Source organism: Gymnodraco acuticeps, unplaced genomic scaffold (genome assembly GCF_902827175.1).
Source record: "Gymnodraco acuticeps unplaced genomic scaffold, fGymAcu1.1, whole genome shotgun sequence".
Taxonomy (NCBI): Eukaryota; Metazoa; Chordata; class Actinopteri; order Perciformes; family Bathydraconidae; genus Gymnodraco; species Gymnodraco acuticeps.
Genome location: NW_022990940.1, coordinates 1,658,191 through 1,681,427, shown reverse-complemented (window position 1 = coordinate 1,681,427; position 23,237 = coordinate 1,658,191). Strand labels below are relative to the sequence as shown.

At 40.1% G+C, this 23,237-nt stretch overlaps 1 protein-coding gene across 5 annotated transcripts in view; it reads right to left on the bottom strand.

The window, feature by feature from the left end:
- Nucleotides 1–23,237, bottom strand: part of LOC117558413 (laminin subunit alpha-3-like) — a 57,788-nt gene that overhangs the window by 26,669 nt on the left and 7,882 nt on the right. For 2 of the 5 annotated variants that reach the window (XM_034234601.1, XM_034234605.1), the window contains exons 3-24: nucleotides 20,209–20,326; nucleotides 16,574–16,692; nucleotides 16,309–16,479; nucleotides 15,489–15,589; nucleotides 14,619–14,737; nucleotides 13,803–13,921; nucleotides 13,315–13,405; nucleotides 12,121–12,252; nucleotides 10,745–10,795; nucleotides 6,939–7,073; nucleotides 5,995–6,129; nucleotides 4,682–4,816; nucleotides 4,456–4,508; nucleotides 3,911–4,010; nucleotides 2,990–3,042; nucleotides 2,724–2,829; nucleotides 2,432–2,531; nucleotides 2,167–2,323; nucleotides 1,754–1,901; nucleotides 1,095–1,237; nucleotides 697–800; nucleotides 133–289 (exon numbers count right to left, since the gene is read on the bottom strand). In XM_034234601.1, the coding sequence (XP_034090492.1) occupies nucleotides 133–289; nucleotides 697–800; nucleotides 1,095–1,237; nucleotides 1,754–1,901; nucleotides 2,167–2,323; nucleotides 2,432–2,531; nucleotides 2,724–2,829; nucleotides 2,990–3,042; nucleotides 3,911–4,010; nucleotides 4,456–4,508; nucleotides 4,682–4,816; nucleotides 5,995–6,129; nucleotides 6,939–7,073; nucleotides 10,745–10,795; nucleotides 12,121–12,252; nucleotides 13,315–13,405; nucleotides 13,803–13,921; nucleotides 14,619–14,737; nucleotides 15,489–15,589; nucleotides 16,309–16,479; nucleotides 16,574–16,692; nucleotides 20,209–20,326 (2,547 nt within the window). Of the gene's footprint in view, nucleotides 1–132; nucleotides 290–696; nucleotides 801–1,094; nucleotides 1,238–1,416; nucleotides 1,556–1,753; nucleotides 1,902–2,166; nucleotides 2,324–2,431; nucleotides 2,532–2,723; nucleotides 2,830–2,989; nucleotides 3,043–3,910; nucleotides 4,011–4,455; nucleotides 4,509–4,681; nucleotides 4,817–5,994; nucleotides 6,130–6,938; nucleotides 7,074–10,744; nucleotides 10,796–12,120; nucleotides 12,253–13,314; nucleotides 13,406–13,802; nucleotides 13,922–14,618; nucleotides 14,738–15,488; nucleotides 15,590–16,308; nucleotides 16,480–16,573; nucleotides 16,693–20,208; nucleotides 20,327–23,237 lie in introns of all 5 variants that reach the window. The other 3 variants (XM_034234602.1, XM_034234606.1, XM_034234603.1) reach the window with 3 other exon arrangements.

The following is a 23,237-nucleotide window of genomic DNA, read 5'->3' as shown; positions in this document are numbered from 1 at the left end:
TTTATAGCTTTGTATTCCACCTACTCCTGATTGAAAGGTAAAATATTGAAACAAAATAAGGACTCCAAAAGTAATTGGGTAAAACTCTCTGTAGTACTGTATGGGCTTGTACGTAAATCCAGTCTTTCCTACCTGTCGGCCATTGAGAGTGGCCATCTCAGGGTGAGCTGGGGTGGGACGGCGCACACGAGTCTGCCTCCTCCTGCGCCCGCTGCGGCTGGAGAGGATTCCCTGTGATCCCAGAGCAGAGCTGAAGCCATCCATGGACACATGCTTATACAGCAGACAGCTGAGAGAGACATACAGGCAGAGGCAGTGAGCAGGAAAGATTAAATATATCTATATAATCATGCTGTTTTAGAAGAAAGAAAATGTAACATATATACAAAACACTGCTTAGCATACCAGTTATTGTAAGGAAAATGTTGGAACAGATTGCCATATGCTTTGTATACCCTCTGCATAGTTTTGAAAAAGTTGTTAATTTTTCTTCTTTTCCTTTGGCGTGTAGCAAATCATATATATTTTATGGTTCATTCTAGCCTAAAAAAACACCTGTGTTAAGTTAGGAACCATCCATTATCTGTATGAACTGTTTGTACAGTATATAGAAAATGATGTATGGCTATAAAAACAAAACATTCCTATCCCATGCAGGAGTGATAAGTCATAGTCACAGACTATCTAAAGACTTACTTTGTATCCTTGTCTGCAGGGAGTAAGTAAGTGCAGGGCTGGGTGATCTTCTCCTGCAGCAGAGGAGCCTCATAGTAATCCCGGGGCAGCAGCACTAAATAGTCCTGGAGAGGGAGAGAGATATGTGTACGCTATTTAGTCTAAGTGCATTGCAATAGTATTTTTTAGGTGAACTTAATTTAGCATAAAGAAGACAATATGCCCAAAAACAACAAAATAACTGATTTGACTGAAAGCATTCAATTCAATTGTATTAAAAGATATTGCCATAACAGTGGTATTATGTCTTATTTTGGACACAATAATTGTGTAGTGAAAATCTAATATTGTGACAGCCCTATTTCAGTCTTTTGTACATTTATTGTTATTCTACATCTTTCTTTTTCTCATAAACTCACCAGCAGGACCCCCTCCGCCCTTATGTGAATGGTCCATGTCCCAGGGGTCATTGCAAAGGGCTCAGCGAAGCCCTCTCCTGGGATGGTGAGGAAGGATGGGGAGGGACTCTCAGGGAATATTACTTCCTTACTCTGATCAGAACCTGGAAAACAGCAAGCACGGATGTTTTAAATGCGACACATCTACGGTTGACGATTGGGACATCAGCATAAGAATGACACTCGGGCTTGAATATTACAGGAAATGTGTTATTTATTGTATTTATTCAATGATGGGTTATGATGATATGAAATGTAAGAGCTGAATCAGAGGCAGCCTCACCTTGAGTGCCTCTGTTATTGGTAGCCTTGATGCTACCGGTCACACTGGTGCCTTTCGGGTTAGTGAACCTCAGAACCACACGGTATAAGTTCTGCTTCTCATCTTTTGGGTCAACATGCACTGTTACTCTGACTTCACTCTGCGGGGAGGAGAATGACACACAGCTGACTAAATCTGCATGGCTTTGAGTAGACGAGGGTAAATGAGGGTTTAATGTTAAAGGTTAAAATAGTGTCAGATGGGCAGAGTACTTTAGCAGTGAGAGGGTTAATCAACAGATAACAAGCAAGATGAAGAGAGGAAAACACAGCCAAATGAAGGCAGCCCCTTCACTTACAGTCACAGCAAGAATGAAAACCAGCTTCATCCACCACCAAGATCCTTGCTCTCACTCGTGCTCTCCCCTTTCTTTTAGGGGTGGAGTAGTGCATTACAATATGGAAAGAGCCAGGAAAGCCAAGGGTAAGCGAGAGGATCACCTCCGGCTGAAGAGAGATGGTGTTAGTTCAAAGAGAGCTGGTGTCCACTTCTCCAACAGCCATGATATAATAGAGAGTGTGTTCTTCGAATAGGAGTATCAATGCAGAGGTAAAAGCAAAACAATCATCAGGATAGACTGAAAAAGGAAGCTATAGAAGTTGATTGAAGCAGCAGATAGATCCAAGTATAGACTGCTCATACTGTTATTTATAAGAATAATCACATTAGTGTATCAAATATATCAAGGTATTGTTGTGAATATGTACTAACCTGTGCAGGAGACATTACAGCATAACCTCTCCAGCTGAAATCTGGGAACTCTTTGGGGTTAAAACCAAAGCGCACTGGTCTGGCATTTGGCGTGGTGCCATCCTCGACCTCAAACTTTAGTTGGTGCAGAGAGGGGAAGTAGTAGCTTGGTGCTGGCCTAACAAGGTGCAGGAAGACTTACATTCAAACTGTTACATTTACAGTGTATATTGTGCGTTTTTCTAGACTTCTATGCATTTTGAAATTCAAAGCAACCACATCTTACTCAGTGCATTGACGGCCCACTACATTCTTACGACACCAACACTGTCCCGAGATGTCATCGCACGCCGTGCCAATTGCACCGCCTACATCACACTGACAACCTGTCAGAGAGAGTACAAGTCATTATTTGATATATATTGATTTAAAAGAATACTTAATACCAGACTGAAACACAATGTTCCCCTGCTCTCACTGGCTGGAATATTGAAATGTGTTGCAACTCTAACCATCCAATGATGTTACGTTAAACCGCTGCAAGGCTCAGAAAAAACAGTGTGTGAAAGATGACTTACCTTGACAGCCAACATAATTCTTTTTCTGCAGCAGGTAGAATCCATCCTTACAGGTTTCACATTCATGTCCACATGCATTAGGTTTACAGTGACACTGTCCATTTTTCTAGAAAAACAGATGATTAGGAGAATTCAAGACAAACAAAATAATTGTTACAACATTTCAAGCCATTCAGTCAAAACTCTGTATGACATGTGTCTAATTTGAATGACACTTTGATTAATAGATGAGTATCAGGCACTGCAGGTAATAATAAAATACTCACCTGCTCACACTCTCCTACTCCACTCAGGGTCCCTTTCACATCACACCGACATTCTGGAATGAGAGGGGGGGGAGAGGTTGCGAGAGTATAAAGGAGGATCCACAGTGAATAGACTCTGATTACAGGATTTTGTCACTTTCATGGGTGAAACGCAATGGCAGAAATCCCTACAATCTTTAAAGATCTACACATCAAAGGTCCAGAGAAGCTTTTCCGCCCTGGCTTGCTTTCAACTAAGTGAAAAAAACAACTTCCCCTTAATGTCCGGCCAGTCAACCAGAGGCATTCTTTGGATATTAAAAAAGCTATTTTATCCCCTGTCTTGTTTCTTCAAGCAGTGCAGTTGTGACAACATTCTTGTTCTGTAACATTAGACAGGTGTCTGGACAAAGCCAGAAGCTGTTCCCTCACTAGCTGGATAATGGGATCAATGTTATTATTCCCAAAATCAAGCATTTTTAAAGGATTAGAGTAATTTCTCTGTGATGGTGAAAGAGTCCAAAGGTTTTGTTTTCGGTGTGCTACTGGGTGCTCATTACTGCAAAGTCACAGCATGAACGCTCACAGGTTCACCTGCAGCTCCACACTCAAAGCTGTTAACAGGAATTTGCCTGTATTTATGTGTTGTTTCTCAAATCCCCTCTGAGAGACACGAAGGCAGATCCGACCTTGTTGACAGGGGCAATGTTGACATATACTCTGGGTAAGAGGTGCCAAGACCCATATCAGTGCCTTGTAAAAGTGCTACTGGGGATTTATTACAGTGGGAAAAAATAACTAAGACTCCTCGAGAAAACAAATGAGACCAGGATACTTTTGGCTGATAGGAGGACAACAAAGTATTACCTATTTTTGTATTATACTGTTCACAAAGTTAGGTTGATAATAGTTATAGAAAAGATTTCCAGACTGTTCATTTACCTATACAGCCACGGGAGGGTTCAGAAGCGAGGTTCCAGTAGAGAGGTTTACAGCTGTCACACAGCGTTCCCTCTACGCTTGGTAAACAGCGGCAGAAGCCCTGAAACAATAGAAAATAATCTAAGGGTTGTTCTAACTGAGAATACTATTGAAAGGCAGGGTATCCGTTGGCAGCACTGCAACTTTTCTGACTGGAAATTAGCTTTTTTTCTGCGTTTCATACATATCACATGGTCCAAAATAGAGGGGGAAAGCAAACTTCCAGAAACAAGGCATTGTTTTTCTTCCACTTCAAAATGAAAGGAAGCCTTATTTCCGTCATTTTAATTGCATTTACATGTCAGGGAAAAAAACACTTCCTAGAAAAAATCTACTGAGGAACATCTGTGTTATCAGTTATATAACATTGAGGTAATGCAAATCCACACCCAAAGGGACCAGTGCTCGATTTAGACAGTGACCATTTATGTTATCAAGGCTAATAAAGAAATGATAAAAGTTGGGCTTTGGTAGATAATAAAGTACGTTTATCAAGAGTGCCATACCGTTTGAGGATCAGTGACCTCGGTTCCTGATAAGTTACACGCACTGATGGGGGCTAGAAGCACAAAGAAACACACCACAAAGTTAACAAAAACATGGCTTAAAGGTTGTCAATATTTAGAAATTATATCCTTCAACAAAAGCACATTACTGAACTTAAATGATTAAACGTAACTGCTTCCCCAATAAGATTTTATTTGTGAGTATGATGGTTCCTGATGTGGTTACCTGAGCACTGGGGGAACCGGAGTCCAGAGGCACAGCGGTCACACTGCTGGCCCACCACCCCTGGGAGACACAGACACTGACCCGACAAGGGGTCGCATATACTGCCATAAGAGCCTTCCGGTGAACATTGGCAGACTGTGGACAGGAAACATGTTGAAGTAAGAACTTGTTCAATATAAGCAGTTGGAGCTATATATCACTTTATATTATGTAATAGTTTAACATTGATTTTCCTGCTGTTTATAGTAAATGTATTACTAGTTATTGTCATTATAGTAAGTAAGTAGTTTCTATGCTTTTATTTTGAAGGCATGTTTGGGCACTGGGTGATTAGAGCACCTGGTGTAATTGTATATATTGGAAACAGGTGGTGGTGGGAGCCAGAGCACTAGTAGGCACATGTTTTTTTTTACCAGGGTATTCCAAGCCACAAGGAAGGAAGCCATAGGAAAGAAATATAGGAAACCTGATGACTGTCCTTTGTTAATGATATTGGATCATATAATACATGCACAAACGGAGATTCTTGTCTGGACCTGGATCATTGCACTGCGTAAGTTCCGCTAACTAGTGCCTCAGTGTTATTTTAAGTTAATTATCAGTTTAATTTCTATATGATTTTGGCCACTACATAAGCCTTTCATTAAGGTTAGGTGAATCTGAATGAAGAAAGGTGATTGAAGATGATAAATTATTGTACATTTATGTATAAATATGTAAGTAGGAATAACTTGCAGAAATCATTTAAAGGATAATCATTGATCAGCAGTAAGTAAGGTGTGGGAATTAATAAGCATTTGCTTCCTCCTGCTACCTTTCGGACACTGATTTATTATTATGAATATTTATGTTGAATATATATAAATAGTATTATGAATATTGATAAATACTGTATTCTAACAATACGGTATTCTGTTTTTCAATTTGTTTTAATCTGTTCGAAATCTGGTATGAAATAATTGTTCACAAATACTCCTGCCAAATTCTGATTTCCCTCTATGATTCCCAGCTGTCTATTCTTGGGAATATGATTCCCTAGAAAGAAGAAGTCCATATATTTCTCATGCTCCCGCTGTCAGTGAAACGTTGTGTCGTGCAGAGTACATTAATAGTCTAAATACATGCGGAGGACAACAGAGGGTTTTTACAGGCTACTGTGGGAGAATGAGCATGTTTGCTCCACAGAGTCATGAGAAGAGGCCACAGTTGGCACAGCAGCTGCCTTTTTTCCACCTGGACTCAGATCTGATGCACCCAATTGGTGTATCTGCCTTAGTTACAGTGGATGGCAAAAAGGGATCAAAGCCACTCACCGGCACAGTCTGGGTATCCATAGTAGCCAGGGACACATTCGTCACACTCGTTCCCAGCATAGTTGGGAAAGCAAATACACTGACCATTGGGACTGCACATACGGCCTGTCACACCAGCCCCTTCACAGGCACATGCTGCGGAAGAGAGAGAGGGTCAAGAGGTGCACATTTGTACAGTTAGACACTCCTTATTTCTCATTAGAATCAAAATGGTCAAACATGTTTTTATCCGTACTGCATGGTTCATTAAAATCTACATAACAATGGTTAAAATGAACATTAAATATAATACATAAAAACATTAATTTGTATAAACATTGTGTGATGATAAGATGATAAGATATATAAGATTACAAATAAATGCAACCAGGAAGTCTTGCTTAATATCAAGTGGTGCTGACACAACTAACGACCCTAAAGAAAACCTAGAGCTGATCCCCTTTGGTCAGCTACAGTATATGTGCTAGAAGAACACATTTATAATGTCATTTCATCTGACAAAGGAGTATCTTGGTATTTTTCCATATTTGTCTGCACCATTTCATATTAAGCAAGATTCCCTGGGGAATGTTTTTTCTTGAGTCTCAAGATCAAGTGTCAAAAGTCTTTACTTTAGAGTTAATGGCCAAACAATGAGCATACTTAAAGTGTACTTGGTAAACTAACTACATCAAGCAGGTTCATGCAGACAAAGAAAAAGTTTCTGTAACAATAAAAAAAATCTGGCTGGACAAACTGTTATAATTCTTGGCACACTAACCCCATTCTGGTGCAATTAGTCCAAAATATGACTACGGGCTACACTGACGTGTGGATACAATCCCACATTTCCTTTTATGGCATTCCGTCTTTGAACCCATGACAATCTTTTTAAATACAGTTCATGTTTTATAATGATTCAGACAAGTGACACTGATGCTCATTGGAAAGGGGATTCTTCTCACGCTGGCAGTTTGGGAAGGAGTGGTATCCTGGTTGGCAGCGGTCACATCGCTCCCCCTCCACACTCTGACGGCACAGGCAGCGTCCTGAATTGTCGCATACCCCATACAAGGTCCCTCTGTTGTCACATACACACTCTGTAGACGAACACATTCCAAATCATTATTTTAACAATAAAAGTTAATAAAATCCTAACAACAATAGTTTCAATGAGAACTTAGTTGAACCCTGGGGCCTGCTTAGAGCACTTTCTTTGGTGCAGCTGAATAACAATACATGACAAATACTTCCATCAGTTGACTATTCTCATTTTGTGGCACACACTGGTACGGCCACGCTGGTGCCCACGTCTTGCCAAGCCTCCGTTGTTATTGGTATGTGAAAAGACTTGGCACAAAGACAGGACAGCCACCTCAGAGACTGCCGCAGTTTTCTTGCCCCTAAGCTTCAACATATAAAAATAAGATTTTTGAAGGCTGCTGATAAAACTCCTTCTCAGTCAGCTATCAGGGTGAAAGACATACTCTTTAAACAAATTAAAGGGAAGTGATTGTTTTCCTACTTTGATCTAGGGAAATGTTTACTCAGAATTTTTCTTCCACACTTGCCCCTGCTAACATCTCAGTAAATGAGCTAGTAGATCATTTTAATTCAAAAATTAAAAATGTTATAGATGCCATTGCTCCAACTAAGGTAAAGGAAGTGTCTGGCAAGAAAATATCTCCAAGGAGAAAGGCCATGACCGTGAGAGCAGAAAAAAGAGAATGTCGAAAAGCTGAACGCAGGTGGCGAAAAACAAATCTCCAGGTTCACTTTGAAATCTATAAAGAGAGACTTGGCCTTTATAATTTGGAATTGAAAAAAGCACGACAATCGTTCTTCTCTGACATCATTACCAAAAACAAAAACAACGCACGTGCCTTGTTTGCTACCGTCGACAGACTAACTAACCCCCCAGTGTCAGTAGCCTCTGAATTTCTATCCACCAGGGCGTGCAATGATTTTGCCTCCTTCTTCACTGACAAAATTCAGAAAATCAGACAAGCAGTCAGTGCCTCTGCATCAGGAACAGCAAATGTTTTGTCTCTGTGTCCACTTAACATCAATTCAAACACCATGACACAATTCCATCAGATTAATGATAAAAACCTAGAGGACATTATACAACTTCTGAAATCCTCCTCCTGCTGCCTTGATATTATTCCAACAGGATGTTTTAAAGATGTTTTGCCTTGCATGGCCTCAGATCTACTTCATATAGTAAACAAATCTCTTCACTCAGGTATTTTTCCACAGGCCCTGAAAACTGCAGTCATTAAACCGCTCTTAAAAAAGAATAATCTAGATGCTTCAGTAATGAACAATTACAGGCCCATATCAAACCTCCCATTTCTAGGTAAAATCATTGAAAAAGTTGTTTTTCAACAGTTGAGTAATTTCTTGAATTTAAATAACTGTTTCGATGTGTTCCAGTCAGGCTTTCGTCCAAACCACAGCACTGAGACTGCTCTTGTAAAGGTCTTTAATGACATCCACTTAAACACAGACAGTGGCAGAACTTCAGTGTTAGTATTATTAGATCTCAGTGCTGCGTTTGACACTGTTGACCACAACATATTACTAGACCGACTGGAAAACTGGGTGGGACTTTCGGAAACAGTTCTAAATTGGTTTGAATCCTACTTAAAGGACAGAAACAACTTTGTTTCTATAGGTAAATACACATCTGAGTTGACAAATATGACATGTGGGGTTCCTCAAGGCTCCATCTTGGGGCCTCTTCTCTTTAACATCTACATGCTACCACTGGCTCAGATAATGAAAAACAACAAAATAAGTTACCATAGCTATGCAGATGACACACATATTTACGTAACAATTTCACCAGGAGACTATGCTCCAATTCAAACACTGAGTAAGTGCATTGAACAAATCAATGACTGGATGTGTCAGAACTTTCTCCAATTAAACAAAGATAAAACTGAGGTAATGGTTTTTGGAGCCAAGTCAGAATGTATAAAAGTTAGCGCTGAGCTTCAGTCTGCAATGTTCAAAACAACAGATAAAGCCAGAAATCTAGGTGTAGTCATGGACTCTGACCTGAGTTTCAACAGTCACATTAAAACAGTTACTAAATCAGCCTACTATCACCTAAAGAATATATCTAGGATTAAAAGACTAATGTCACAGCAGGATTTGGAAAAACTTGTCCATGCTTTTATCTTCAGTAGACTCGACTACTGCAATGGTGTCTTCACAGGTCTCACTAAAAAATCTATTAGGAAGCTGCAGCTGATTCAGAACGCTGCTGCTCGAGTCCTCACTGACACTAAGAAATTGGATCACATCACTCCTGTTCTGAAGTCTTTACACTGGCTTCCTGTGTGTCAAAGAATAGATTTCAAAATACTGCTGCTGGTTTATAAAGCACTGAATGGTTTAGGCCCAAAATACATTTCTGACCTCCTGCTAAATTATGAACCATCCAGATCTCTCAGGTCTTCAGGGACTGGTCAGCTTTCTGTCCCCAGAGTCAGAACTAAACATGGTAAAGCAGCGTTCAGTTATTATGCTCCAAATATCTGGAACAAACTCCCAGAAACCTGCAGGTCCGCTGCAACTCTGACTACTTCTAAATCCAGGCTGAAGATTTTCTTTTTGTCGCTGCTTTTAATTGAACTATTGATATCTTAGACTGCACTGTAACTTTTATCCATGTACTTTTTCTTTTAATGTTTAATTGAACCATTCATATCTTAGACTGCACTGTAACTTTTATCCATGTATTTTTTCTTTTAATGTTTATTTTATTAGCTTTTCTTTTTAATGACTGATTTTAAATGCCATTTTCTTAATGTCTTTCATTTTTTGTAAAGCACTTTCAATTGCCTTGTGTTGAAAAGTGCTATATAAATAAACTTGCCTTGCCTTACTTTCTCTAACAAATGATAAGACCAGGTTAAAAGGTCCATGATTTAATAGCAATTCCAGAGGGTTTCCCAGCTTGGAGGAAACCAGAAAAGGGAATAAGGAACATAAATTATAAACAGGAGCATAACTAATAATAGACTGGTTTGTTCTCACAGTCCCAACTGACTATTGCTATTCAAAGTGGACAGAGACCACTTGAACTTTAATCCCTGCTGACGGACATCATAATTCAAGACCGTAAGATTGTTTTGCCAAACAATTCCAAGAGATTGGCTGTCACTGAGCAGCAGATTTAATCATTCAGGCGTATATTATACCAGTATTTTAACCATCCTGTGAAACCCAATCATAATATATTGCATGTTTTGTTTTCATAAGGCCTACAAACATAATGTGACCTTTAGTCATGCCGATATACATGAAGCCTTTTTTGACTGACCCCTGTCACATGTTCTTAACATTTAACTCAAAGTCAGACTTAATGGACTGGTCCTCTAAAGCCTTTTTTAACAACCTGGGAAGACTGTAAGTGAATATGACTCGAAGGTAAAGGACTGCCCTGTTACAAAAGTGCTTCAAGAGGATACAGTTTCATGTTTTTTTTTTGTTTGTTTTAGATAAAGTAACTGCAATAAAAGCAGTTAACATAGCGTGGCGTAAACACCTCTAAAACAGCACAATATATCAGTTGTAATCAAACTCGTGCTGACAGCTCGGTGAGTCAATAACCCTGAGGGCAAGAAGTTGGCAATATGTAGATAGCAGTACAAATTATGGAGAAGCAGGGCAGTAATAGACTTTTAAATTATTGCTTTAAGACTTCTGTCAAGCTAAATCGAGCTAAGAGACACTGCAAAATCTTGTTGATTGAACTCACCCACAAAAGGTCCGGCAGGGGATTTGGTGGTCGCCTGGTGTACAGGATATGCTGATTGCAAAGGAAAGGCATGACATTAAGACCTCCACTAATGGGAAACTGTGATCGTCAGCTTTATTTATAGCAGTGGGGAAATTATTTTTTATATAGGATTGGATTTCAAATGTACACTCACATAAACCTGTAAACAAAAGAACGTAATGCAGTTGGAAGAAAACATTATTAAAAGGTGTGGTTTTAGATAAATGTGCTCATTCATTTTCTTTGGACAGAGCCAGGCTAGCTACAATTACAATACTATGCTATCCTAAGCGATCTGCAACATATCCGTCATCAACATGGAGACAAAAGAAAAGTATCAACCCTCTCATCTGGCTTTTGGCAAAAAAGCAAATAAGTGCATAAACACTGTAATCACTACATATAAAGGTTCATAGCCTTCTAATAGAAATAAACTAAATCGACTTTGAACTACTTTATCACACATTAAGGCTGTAAAAAAGTACAAACTGGGAAGCAGAACAGAAGGAAATAAGTTCTTGAAAGACAACCTCCTTATGACTGTGTCAGCATGTTTAGACTAGTTTGTCAGTGCTAACAGCTAGGAGACAAGAGACACAGTTTTAATAATAGCTTCAAGTTATAAATCTATCTCTTGTTGATAAAATGCCAAGTCTGACCTCATCAGTCTACATCTAATTGAATTGTCTTTAAATGACATAAGAAACAAAGCAACAGAGATAAATCACAGATTAGTTGCTTTGTTGTGTATTCTGAGATAAAACTGTCAGAGAGGTATAATTAGGATTAGAAAAAAGACAAGTAAAGCTTTTAATGTTAAATTAAAGTCAGTCAGTTAGATGTTTATTACAATTTAGAAACACTGTTTAACAAGAGGCCTCAAAAGGACTTGACTTGAGTTAAGGGTTTGAAAGAAAACTACTCAAAGGGGATGGAAGATGAAAAACTGTGTGGCTTAATGGCTGGCAGACTTCTGAGTGTAGCTAGATCAGAATTAGATAAAATGGGGTAACTCTCACAGTGCGTGTAATATCTGGGTTTATTTGTATAGACAGGTTTGGCATGTGGAAACTTTCTGCGTGAAGCCCTACGGCATATTTCTTTGAGTATACCATAACATCAAGTCCAACAAAAAGTCGTACTCCTCCCTCAAGGGGAACAGACTGAAAGACAAAATTCTAGGTGAACATGCAACGGATTCCAGCCATCAAACAACGGGTTCAGTTTCACTTCACTCTGTGTACCTTGACAACACAGATATGTAATTGTCCCTGTTGTCCATGATTCAAAGGAACATAGGTGAGGGTAAAGGTAAATTGGATATCTAGTATATGATAAGATAAAGAAATACTTACGAACACATTGAGGGTAGTAATAGTATCCGTCAGCACAGCTATCACAGTTCTCTCCAGCCAATTGTGGCTTGCAGATACACCTTCCTGACCCCATTTCACAGCCGGCTGCAGTCCTCTCATCACACCTGCAGGCTGGTGGGGAAATGTTGTTGTTTCTCAAGTTAACATTGACAGATAAATGTTCACGCATTCCTAGAGATGCATCTACAGAGACTTAGGGTCTGTCCACACAAAGAACAACAACTATGATGTCCACAAACAATTATTTTCATTATCAACTAATCTGCCACACTCTTATTTTTTTAGACTTCATAAATAGATATTCAGTTTGATATGCTATAATGACATTTTACTTAAAATAATACTTTAAAGATGTATTTATTTATACTTTGTTAATATAACCAAAATATTTCCATTTATTGACTCATCGAGAAGTCGACTAGACTTTGCAGCTCTAATAAACGTCCATACACATAATCACAGCACAGAATTATTGGTTGTAAGCCAAGGCACATTAACTGTACTTCAAATATCAGTAACAGGTAGAGAAAGCTTTCAACCATCCATCATTGGGTACTTGGGAAGCAAATAATGATTACTGAACCTTTATCGACTCTGCTTTTGCCAAAACCAACACCTTTCTCTGCTAAGCGGACTTAATTGAGTTTGAGGATCTTATGGTTTACTTTTCAAAATGTTCAGGGCAACCAGTTTAATTCCACTGCTCTCTATGTCTAAACAGAACTGGCAGCTATGTATACGGCCTGGAACAGCCATGGACCATTAAAGTAATGTAAACAAGAGTGGAGCCCAGTTTAGCAATAAGACATGGTGCCAGTGGTGCTTGTGCAATGGGATCATTTGTGTCTGTGTCAAACAAAAAGTGGAATCCTCTCTGTGAATAAAACTCCGATTTGGCTTTTGTCATATATATTGCAAATCAAACACCTACATGGTGAGACTTTATTTAGATCTAAAACGTGTGCCTGGATATTTAAAAGAAGGCTAAATATTTCCCTATTACACGTACATTGCATTAATTGAAGATGCTGTCATTTTTTTTAAATCCGATTTCGAATCTTCATAGACTGCAGCACTCACACAAACAATGATCATTTTAATCCATATTTACCCCACCAAAATGAAAATCAGGCACTTCAATGTTACATTAAATAAACAGAAAACGCCACTCACGTATGCATCCAGTGGGAGACTCGGGAGGTACTCCAAAAGGTCTGTAGAAACCTTCCAGGCATTGCTCACAGTTCATTCCAGCAGTGTTGTGCTGAAGAAGACACAAACACATAAATGTTGTGACACCGATTAAAAGAATTTGCTCTATAAAGTAGAATATCTCTGCACATTGTTGCTTTCATTTACTCTCTTCATTGGTATACTTTTCCTGATGATATCAAACACAATATTTTACCACTCAATAGACTTTATTTTGACAAAAGAAAATGACACAAAATCAATTTATTAGAGTAGCAAATGGATTGTAAAAAGTGTGCCTAGGCATCACAAACACAAAATGGTGCAGTATCAAATGCTCCATAGACGTCTCACTAAATATACACACAGACGACATGGAATTTCTCTTCATTTATTATTCCCTCCTCCTTTCCTACAACAACACACAGGCACACACTGGAATCAGTTTAGACTTGACATGCATTTCTTACCTGGCAATTGATGCACACTCCTCCTCCGTCGTACCTTCCGAAGGTGTCTAAACTTGCTCTCCTCTTTTCCACCTCTGGGTCGTAATAACAGTCAGTGGCATGGGAGAAACACTGGCAGGCTGAGGAGGAAACCCCGAGAGAGATACACAATTATCCTATGTGCCTCATCACCTTTCACTCCCAAGTCTGTATTTAGCTTTAAGTTACAATTCCTCAAAAACGAGTTTTAAGTCTGGTTGTTAAGCTGCGGAGAAACTATAAAATCCTAAATTAAACCAGAAGGCACATCCTCTTCCTGTATACCACCCTTGTGTCTCTTTAAAGTTGTATTAAAGGATAGGGTGCATTTCCACTATATGAGTACACTGATTAGGGTCTTCTTCATCTTTTTCTCTCTTTTGTGGCTGCTACTATTTTTCATCAAGGGAAAATGTGTCAACAGTCCAAAGCAATTAGATTCCAGCTGACAGAGGCTCTGCTGGCTGACTGCATGGTTCCACAATAAGCTGGCGTGACAGACTAACTGGTAGGCTGCCTGGCGCGAGCCCTGGCTAGCTGGCTGCCTAGCTGATATCCCGGGGCTAGTTGTGCACTGTGCTCTTCCTTATACATACCATATGAGGAATGTCCTCTCAACTCTTCACTGAGGCTCTCCACAATACCATAACAGGGCATCCACAACAAGGCTTTAATATCAGAGACAGGAGGACACTTCAGTCCACTCTGGGGGTCATAATTCAAGAAGCCAGCAGGGTGGGGAGTAGCAGAGTGTGGTTTGTTTACACATTGAATGAGACATTGTACATGGACACTTACGCCGACACTCATTAGGGCTGTCAACGGTTGCGACGCGCCATGGTTTCTGGTGAAAGCCTGGGCAGCAGCGGTCACATGACTGACCGCAGGTGTTGTGTTGGCACTCACACTGCAGTCTGCTGATGGGAGAGGATGGATTTAGTGATGCTCAGATTTTTAAGAATTTTCTTTTAACGTTCATTTATTTAGCCACTTGGAGGCAGTCGACCTACCTGTTACCACAGACATTTTATTATCTTTTGTTCGCGCAACTGTCTATTTATACAGCAGACACAACAACATTAGCATTCATTTGGAGTCTTGTTTCAGGCAACCCCATGAATTTAAGTCCAATAATGACTGTACTTCTATTTGCTTGTAAACAATAAAGCACATAAAGCATCTATGACTGCTATGTTGCCCTGTTGTTTGGCTGTTCAGAACACACAGGGTTACAGTGGCTCAAAGCAGCACTGTATCGTACATCTTACCCTTTTAACAATGTTATATAACGTTGTGCCAGTAAACAGAGTAAATAACATAATCTGATGCCCTTTACAATGGTGATGTCAACGTACAAACAAATAAGGTAATTGTCCTTCCGCAGGAACATCACTTAAATCGCTTGATCTGCCAGGATATCTGTTTTTGTCATGCTTTTAGCATTAGGTCATTTCAGTACACAGTTTATACACAGACGCCCATTGTACAAAAAGACTATTGAGCTCTGTTAATGAATACACAAGAAGTTGTACATCAAAGTATGTTTATAAGAAAGCCAGTTCAGGTTATAATTAATAAGTGATCAAACATGTTTCAACCAGAGCTTTTCAAACTAAAGGATTGTGCCAAATATTTACAGCATTGCCAAAGACAAAGAGCATTACTAACCTGTTTGGGTTGTCTTGGTTACGACCCCCACCACACACCTGTGAATGCCCATGGCAAACGCAGCGTCCACCGATGCTGATGTCTTTGATACTATAGTAATACTGTCAACAAATAGGGAGAATGATATCACCAGCTACATTTCAAAGTAACAGCAGTGTTATCAGCAACTTCACCCACACCAGAACAAATGTCTGGCTTTGCTTTGGAGCAGACGTGAGTCACACGGGTCGACTAGTACAAACGTATGCACTAAGGCTAGTTTTATTGGATGAATCAGTGCATTATAAAAATAGAGATAAGGGTGAATTAGTGCATTTAGAAAAAAAGAGATAAGATAAGAATCCACAGCTAACATGACTGATTTATTCTCAGCACGCCAAATAAAGAAGAATTTATCAGCTGCTTCAGAAATGAACCCTTCAATTCAGGAATTACATCTTCAAGGGATTTACTTTAGTTTAGACTATGTTACTGTCGCTTTGGTACAAGATATCTTAAGTCACTACTCAAACAAGTAATGCTAACCCTACAGCCTTTTATTAACGTGTGTTCTCCTGCTATAAGTAGAAATGCTTTAATATGCACTTGCAGCATTAATGAGCTGTAAGGAATTATCATGATGACTGGACAGACCTGGCAACAGTCCCTGGCAAATTTGAGAAATGTGTGATCAGGAAGATTGTGGTTAGCGATTCTGTGTCAGCTAAAAGCAAGCTGGAGGGAAGGTGATGCAGAGTTGTTAATGTGGCTTTGCCCAAATGGGAAACAAGAGTCTGCCAGCATGACACCTTTGTGTGAGGTCGTACAGTTTGTTCCTCACCCTGCGTGTGACGGTGGGATCTCTCTGGGCCTTGGAGATCAGGTGGCCCAGCAGGGTGCTGGTGCGGAGGAAGCGCAGACGGATGTTGGTGGCCGTTGTGAAGTCTTGCAGCACTGACGAGTAGGTGAAGTTTTTAGACCCCGGCCGACCGTTGACAAGAGAAACCACAACCTGGAACACAAATGCACACAAAGATTGTTTTTGTTACCTTGTTAAAAATAGCACATTTGGTTCAACTTTCAAACAAATTAAAATTATATTTTACCTCCCCATTCTCCAAAGGGTTGATCCGTGAGTATTCTGTGGTGCAGATCTGGTCATCATCATGAACTATACGAGCATTGGGCTGCTTTCCGAACTTTTCTATACACTCACGCTTTGAATCTGCCAAAATAAGAAATGAAATCTAAAGCTTTTAACCTTTCATCCCCAATTCTATTATTTTTCATTTTTATGCAATGACAATAATAGCATCAAATGGATGACTTATGAAAAGTAACTCTATATTAAAAATGTAATAACAATATCTAGTAAAAGAATATTGTACAATTGTTTTGTTCAGGTGCTTGCTAAAACCTCTTAACTCTGATAGTTAAGAGTCAGCTGCCCAAATATCAATAAAGTTTCATGTTGAATTTTTATTCAGGTAAAAGGGAATGAATAATTCATAAGAGTTGTGTATAAGTGGAGGCCGTGCATGAACATATACTTGGATGCTAATGAGGGAAAAAAGATGGACAATTCTGATATGAAATCTGATGAGTCACATCTGTGTCTCCTGGCAAGCTGTGTGCACATGCCTCTGGGATATTATACATCATAGTTCAAATATGGCAACTTGGCAAATCGAGTACATGTATTCAGGTATGAAGTTTAGATACTTTGGGGATGCTATGACATTACATGCCTAGTACTTGCTATCTCCACCATCAGAATGAAAAAAGGTTTTAAGCCTGACATTAAACTTGGAGTTCATTCAAAGTTATAAAGTTTTGTTTGTAGTTTGGGTTTCCTATTTTTTCACAACCAAAAACACAGACACTTCCTGTCTTAAATTCTTAAGCAGGCTGATCAGTGTGGCAGGATTAAGGTGCGCTAGCTTTAATCCATCTACACAATGGCTCTACTTCAGGGCAGACATTTTGACTTGTCATGGCAGGAATGACAGAGGCATAATTAATAAGTCTAAGGATAGAGGGTGTCGTTTTTCTCATACTGATATTCTGAACAATCTGTGCTGTTGTACCTGCTGTAAAGTGTCTCTACTGTAGACTATTTTTATTATATGTACAGCACTTTGGCTCGACCAAAAATCGTTTATAAATGTGCTATATAAATAAAACTTGATTTGATTAGATTTGAATAACAATAATAGGGTTTGCATTACCTACAGCAGTTCCGGGGCTCTGGTTCTCTACATTATAGATCTCTGGGTTGGCTTAGTTAGTTACATTGTTAGTTACATCTGTGCATTTCATTTTATAGAGTCAACATGTCTGGTATGAAAAAGGCCTGTTATGAAGCTAAATCAGCTTTTTATGATTCAACTGTTTTTGGCAAAGACAAGATAATCTCGAAGCTTCCTTTTATTTCAAAAATATTGGAGAAAACGGTACTCTTGCAGCTGCAGTCTTTTATACATGCACACAATATTTTCGATATTTTTCAATCCGGTTTTAAAGCGCTTCACAGTACTGAGTCTGCCCTTCTAAGAGTGTTCAATGACCTCCTGGTCACTACAGACTCTGGTGACTCTGCCATCCTTATGCTCTTAGACCTCACAGCTGCTTTTGATACGATTGACCACTCCATCCTTATCTCTGGTCTAGAGCACTGTGTGGGCATCAGGGGCGCTGCCTTAGAGTGGTTCAGGTCCTATCTGTCCAAGAGATCCTCTGTTACGCTTGGTGACTTTACATCCTCTTCTTCCCCCTTATCCTGTGGAGTTCCCCAAGGTTCTATTTTGGGGCCTATTTTATTTTCCTTATACCTTCTCCCCCTTGGACTGATTTTTAGAAAATATGGCGTCTCCTACCACCTTTATGCAGACGACTCCCAATTATATCTACCCCTAAGAAAAAACACTAGCTCTCTGATGCCCCTGGTTGACTGTCTTAATGACATAAAGGCCTGGATGGCACTAAACTTTTTAAATATAAATGAAAGCAAAACGGAGGTAATTGTGTTTGGACCAAATGGTGATGTCCCTTCCATTGACCTGGGTTCCCTGCAACAGTATGCAATACCCATGGTCACAAATATGGGTGTCAAAATCGACAGTGCTTTTAAATTAGATAAACAGATAAACTCTGTGGTTAAATCCAGTTTTTATCACTTGAGGCTCCTGTCCAAAATCAAACCGGTTTTATCCTTTTTAAACTTTGAGCGTGTAATTCATGCCTTTGTTTCAACTCGTTTAGATTATTGTAATGCACTTTATACCGGCCTAAATAACACTTTGCTGGCCCGCCTGCAGCTTGTACAAAACGCTGCGGCGCGGCTGCTTACAGGAACCCGCAAGTTTGACCACATCACACCAGTTCTGGCTTCGCTCCACTGGCTTCCTGTCCATTTTAGAGTCCATTTTAAGATTGTATTGTTTGTTTTTAAATCTCTTAATGGGCTGGCCCCAGAGTACATCTCCGACCTCTTACAGGTGTACACCCCCTCAAGAGCTTTGAGGTCGGCTGATCAGCTGCTGCTTGTAGTCCCAAAAACAAAGAAAAAGACCAGGGGAGACCGAGCGTTCTCATCGGTAGCCCCCAGGCTCTGAAACGACCTGCCCCCTCATGTTGAATTGTCGCCCACTCTTGAAGCTTTTAAGTCCCGCCTAAAAACCCACCTCTTTTCCCTCGCTTACCAGTCAGTCTGACCTATGTCATACCTATTTGTATGCTTTTACTGTCTGTCCATAGCCTTTATGTGCCTTGTATTTATTCTTATGTGTGCTTTTTTATCTTTTCTTATGTGTGCCTTTTATCTATTCATGTAATATTATATTTTATTATAATGTTATGATCATTGTGAAGCACTTTGGCAAACCCTCTGTTTTTAAACTGTGCTATATAAATAAAGTGGATTGGATGTGTGTGTGTGTGTGTGTGTGTGTGTGTGTGTGTGTGTGTGTGTGTGTGTGTGTGTGTGTGTGTGTGTGTGTGTGTGTGTGTGTGTGTGTGTGTGTGTGTGTGTGTGTGTGTGTGTGTGTGTGTGTGTGTGTGTGTTATTAGGATAATGAGTGGTTACTGTAATAAATCACTTTCCAATCTCTTTTTGTGTATGACAAACAAATCATGAGAAGAGAAAACTGCAATTAAGTGTAATGATCAAAATGTGTAATAGGTTTTCTTTCAAGTGGGGATCACTTTGACATCAATTTCCATTCAAACATTGTAGTTAAAAAAACAAACATTCTTTCCCGATTTACTAAATGTACATACAAGTTTGGGGACTGGCAGGTTATACTGTACATGTAAGCAGCTTTAGCTAATTTATAATCTGACCAACAACTCCAGGGGAACATTTCATTTGACTTTTAAACATTTGATTCATGGAACAATTAAGAGAGCAGAAATGTTTTTCTTTCTTAGGGATAAAATAGTTTGAGTTCAAGTTTCAGTTTAATGAGTCATATGTAGGTTCACATAGGCTCCACAGCATAATTCAATGTTTTTTTACATTAGAACGGGTCAGCACAGCAATAAAAGCACTAGTCATATAGATCACTGCTCTAAAGAGATATCAAAAATAACATTAATAACTTAGAAAGAAAAGGAGAGGATAAGTTGACAATCAGTTGTAAGATAAGTAATAACATAAATAGCATATATTATTATGCATATACTGTACATATATGCAAATGTGGATTGTGAGTAAAAACGACAACATTGCAGGAGAACTTACGTGCAAAATACTGCCAGGGGGTGAAGGTTCTCCCATTGTCCACAGAGCGCTCCAGCACCCAGAGGTCAGGTCGAGGTGAATTAGCAAACTTGAGGAGGATGTATGCCACATGGAAGAGCTACAAATCAGAAGACAAAGAGCAGGCTAAACAAAGAAATGCAGTCACTGCTCTGAACGGATTTTGGCATTATGTTGTCGTTTCCTGTGCTTAATTCGCTCTGTCAAGTAAGGCACCGGCCAAGGCCAGCATCTCTGAAAATACTCTTGTTCCCTTTCTTGTGAAAGCTGGGGCACAACATCGGCTCGGTCATCACCAACATAGTCACATACCTAGTGACTTTTATAGAGGATTTAGTGATTACACTGATTCAAGGCTCGACTTCAGCAGTATTTGTGTGGCCATAAAGCCAAGCACAAATACAACAATTCACCAGCATTTGTCAGCATGGAGTCAATAAAAGTGTTGCAGGTAAGTGAAAAGACATCAGCTAAGCCCACATTATCCATGTCTGTGTACGGAAGTCTCTATCTCCATCTTTCATCAGAGTACACAGTCCGTACCAGGGCAGAAAATTATGCCAATGATTGTTTCTGCCAACAGTGAGCTTTCTGTCAGAGCAGTATGTTTCCTTTGCAGTTCATCAACATCCTAATCAAGCCCTTAAATCGGGTGACTTCAGCTTGATTGAACATTGTACGATATAAAGGTCCTTGTGATATGTCATAGCACTTTGTTATAGACTTGGCGTGGTTTGGAATTTAAACCCTGTGACACCATCTTGCATGCAACACCTGCAGTGTCAACAAAAAGCCTCACCTGCTTCTAAACACCACACCCCTGTCATGTTTCTGTTTCTGTGTTTCTGAAACAGATTTTATCCGTCTGTGCAATTTCAGTGCTGTCGTGGATCCTAATGAAACATTTAACATGTCTTAAAAGCAGGGTACTGTAGGCATGTGTGCAAAACTTATGGTGCGTGCCCTCAGGAATTATGTGATGAATGAAAACAGTGCCCAAAATAGAGAGTGCTGTTTAAATAAAAACATGTCTTTTGACTGACTCTCTTTGAGAGAGTTGAAGGCAGGCCCACGCTCGTCTAGTATCCCTCAGCTCCATGCTGTAAACCCCAGCGGGCTTTTGAAGCACTCAGCTTGCTGTCTCTCCTTGCATGAGGCTAGAAGCAATGCTTACAATCATATCAAAGCAAAGTAAAGAGCCGTGGACAATGTCAAGAAGCACCCACAATTATCTTGATGGATTTCTCCACCAAACCCTAAAACGTAACGGCCTGAAGTTCAAGTAGCTCTTGGGTTGATGGACTGTAAGAGAGTTCAGAGGTCAGCTGAGCAAATGACTGGCCTTTTTCTCTAAAAACTGTAAACAATCCCTAATAACTAACCTTTTTTACTGCCTTTTAATCAATGTTGTCATTGAGCAGAACAGTAAATAAAATAAAACTGCCTTTTTCTGACAACTTTAAATTGGGTGTGTCCTGAAATTAATCAGAAAGCACTTCCACCCACATGTAACAGGATGTGCTAAAATGGGTTAGGGCGCTGGCAAACAAGATGTGGGCTGTCACCCAGCTAAAAACAGAAGCACAGCTCTTCCAGAGGAGCTGCCTGCTATCAATATGCTGGTTCTGCTGAGGAACAGGAGGAAGCTTAGTTCACACGAGCAGTGATGACATCAAGGGAGGGCTGGGGAAAGGGATGCAGGAGGAGAGAGGTGCGGGGGAGGGTCAAACGGGAAGAGGGGAGGGTAGAGACGTGCGGGCTGGCATGAAGACCCATCTCAGATTCCAAACATAGCGCCAAATTCCCCTTCCCTCATAATGCCCCCGCAGCAGAGCGTGCCACAGCTTTCAGAAACCTGTCATGGACAGCAATGCACAGCAGTGAAAATCTTCTCCAACTCCTGTCCGGGGCACAGATCAACACAGTAACTACAGGAGATGCTCCTGTCTCCCAAAAATAATTACACTGTCCTTTGTCATTCAAGAATTTCAGTTTCAGTTCTGCGGCTGAAAGTCACACATGTTCTTTGGAGATATATGGGGTATGTTAGTGGCACGTTTGGTTTAGTCTGCATGTCATTCCCCCAAAATGTTGCAGCACACATTTTTCAGAATGGGACCCCAGCAGGGAGAGCCGGAAAGGCTGAGTTCTTACAGAAAGCGACCCAAGTTTGAATCCAATACACAGCTCTCCGGCGCTTGCCATGGCCTCACCTTCCCCCCCTTTCTACATTTGCTACATTAATTCAACAACAAAACTAAATCGTAAGAAAGAAAAAAACTACAATTTAACTACAAATCAGACAAAAGCCTTTTATGCCAACATTCAGTACTTAATGGACATTTCAGTCAACACCAACAAACAACATTCAGAACATGGTGGGTAACCAATAGTAACATTGTTTGGCGTTTAACTTTATAAAATCAGAAAAGACCAAAATAGGGAATCCAACCACTTGCCATCCCCATGCATTTAACTTTCCAAAATGCTAATCAAGGCTGACTGTGTGTATACCGTTCACCATGGCATCTAACACTGACTTGATGCCAGTAACTGAGTGATGGTGGGAAGAATCCTCCGGAAACAAACTCAGCGAGAAACATACAGCGTGATCTTGGAAGACAGGGCCTGCCCTGGCACGGCTGTGCTTAATTTCAGGCCTGTCTTTCCAACTGTGTGCTGCCAGTCTAAACACACACTCTTGAAATATATCCAGCACCTACGTATTGTTTGCATGGAGCATGAAATATCGTAATGGCATGCTAAGCAGAGCAGCGCAGGATTCCAGTGGCGTACAAAGACATTAAACAGATTGACAAGCTTGTGGCAAAAACACTTGGAATAACACTTGAGTGGAGCCATCCTCTGCCCCTCCCTGAATCTGCAGCCTGGGGCTTTAGACTAGAGTGCCATGCCAGGAGGTTTAGAGAAGGAGTCTGTGGGTGGGTGTCAAAGGGGTCAGGGGTTGAGCAGTGACAGGTATGGACTGTTTGACACCTACCGTCTCTGCC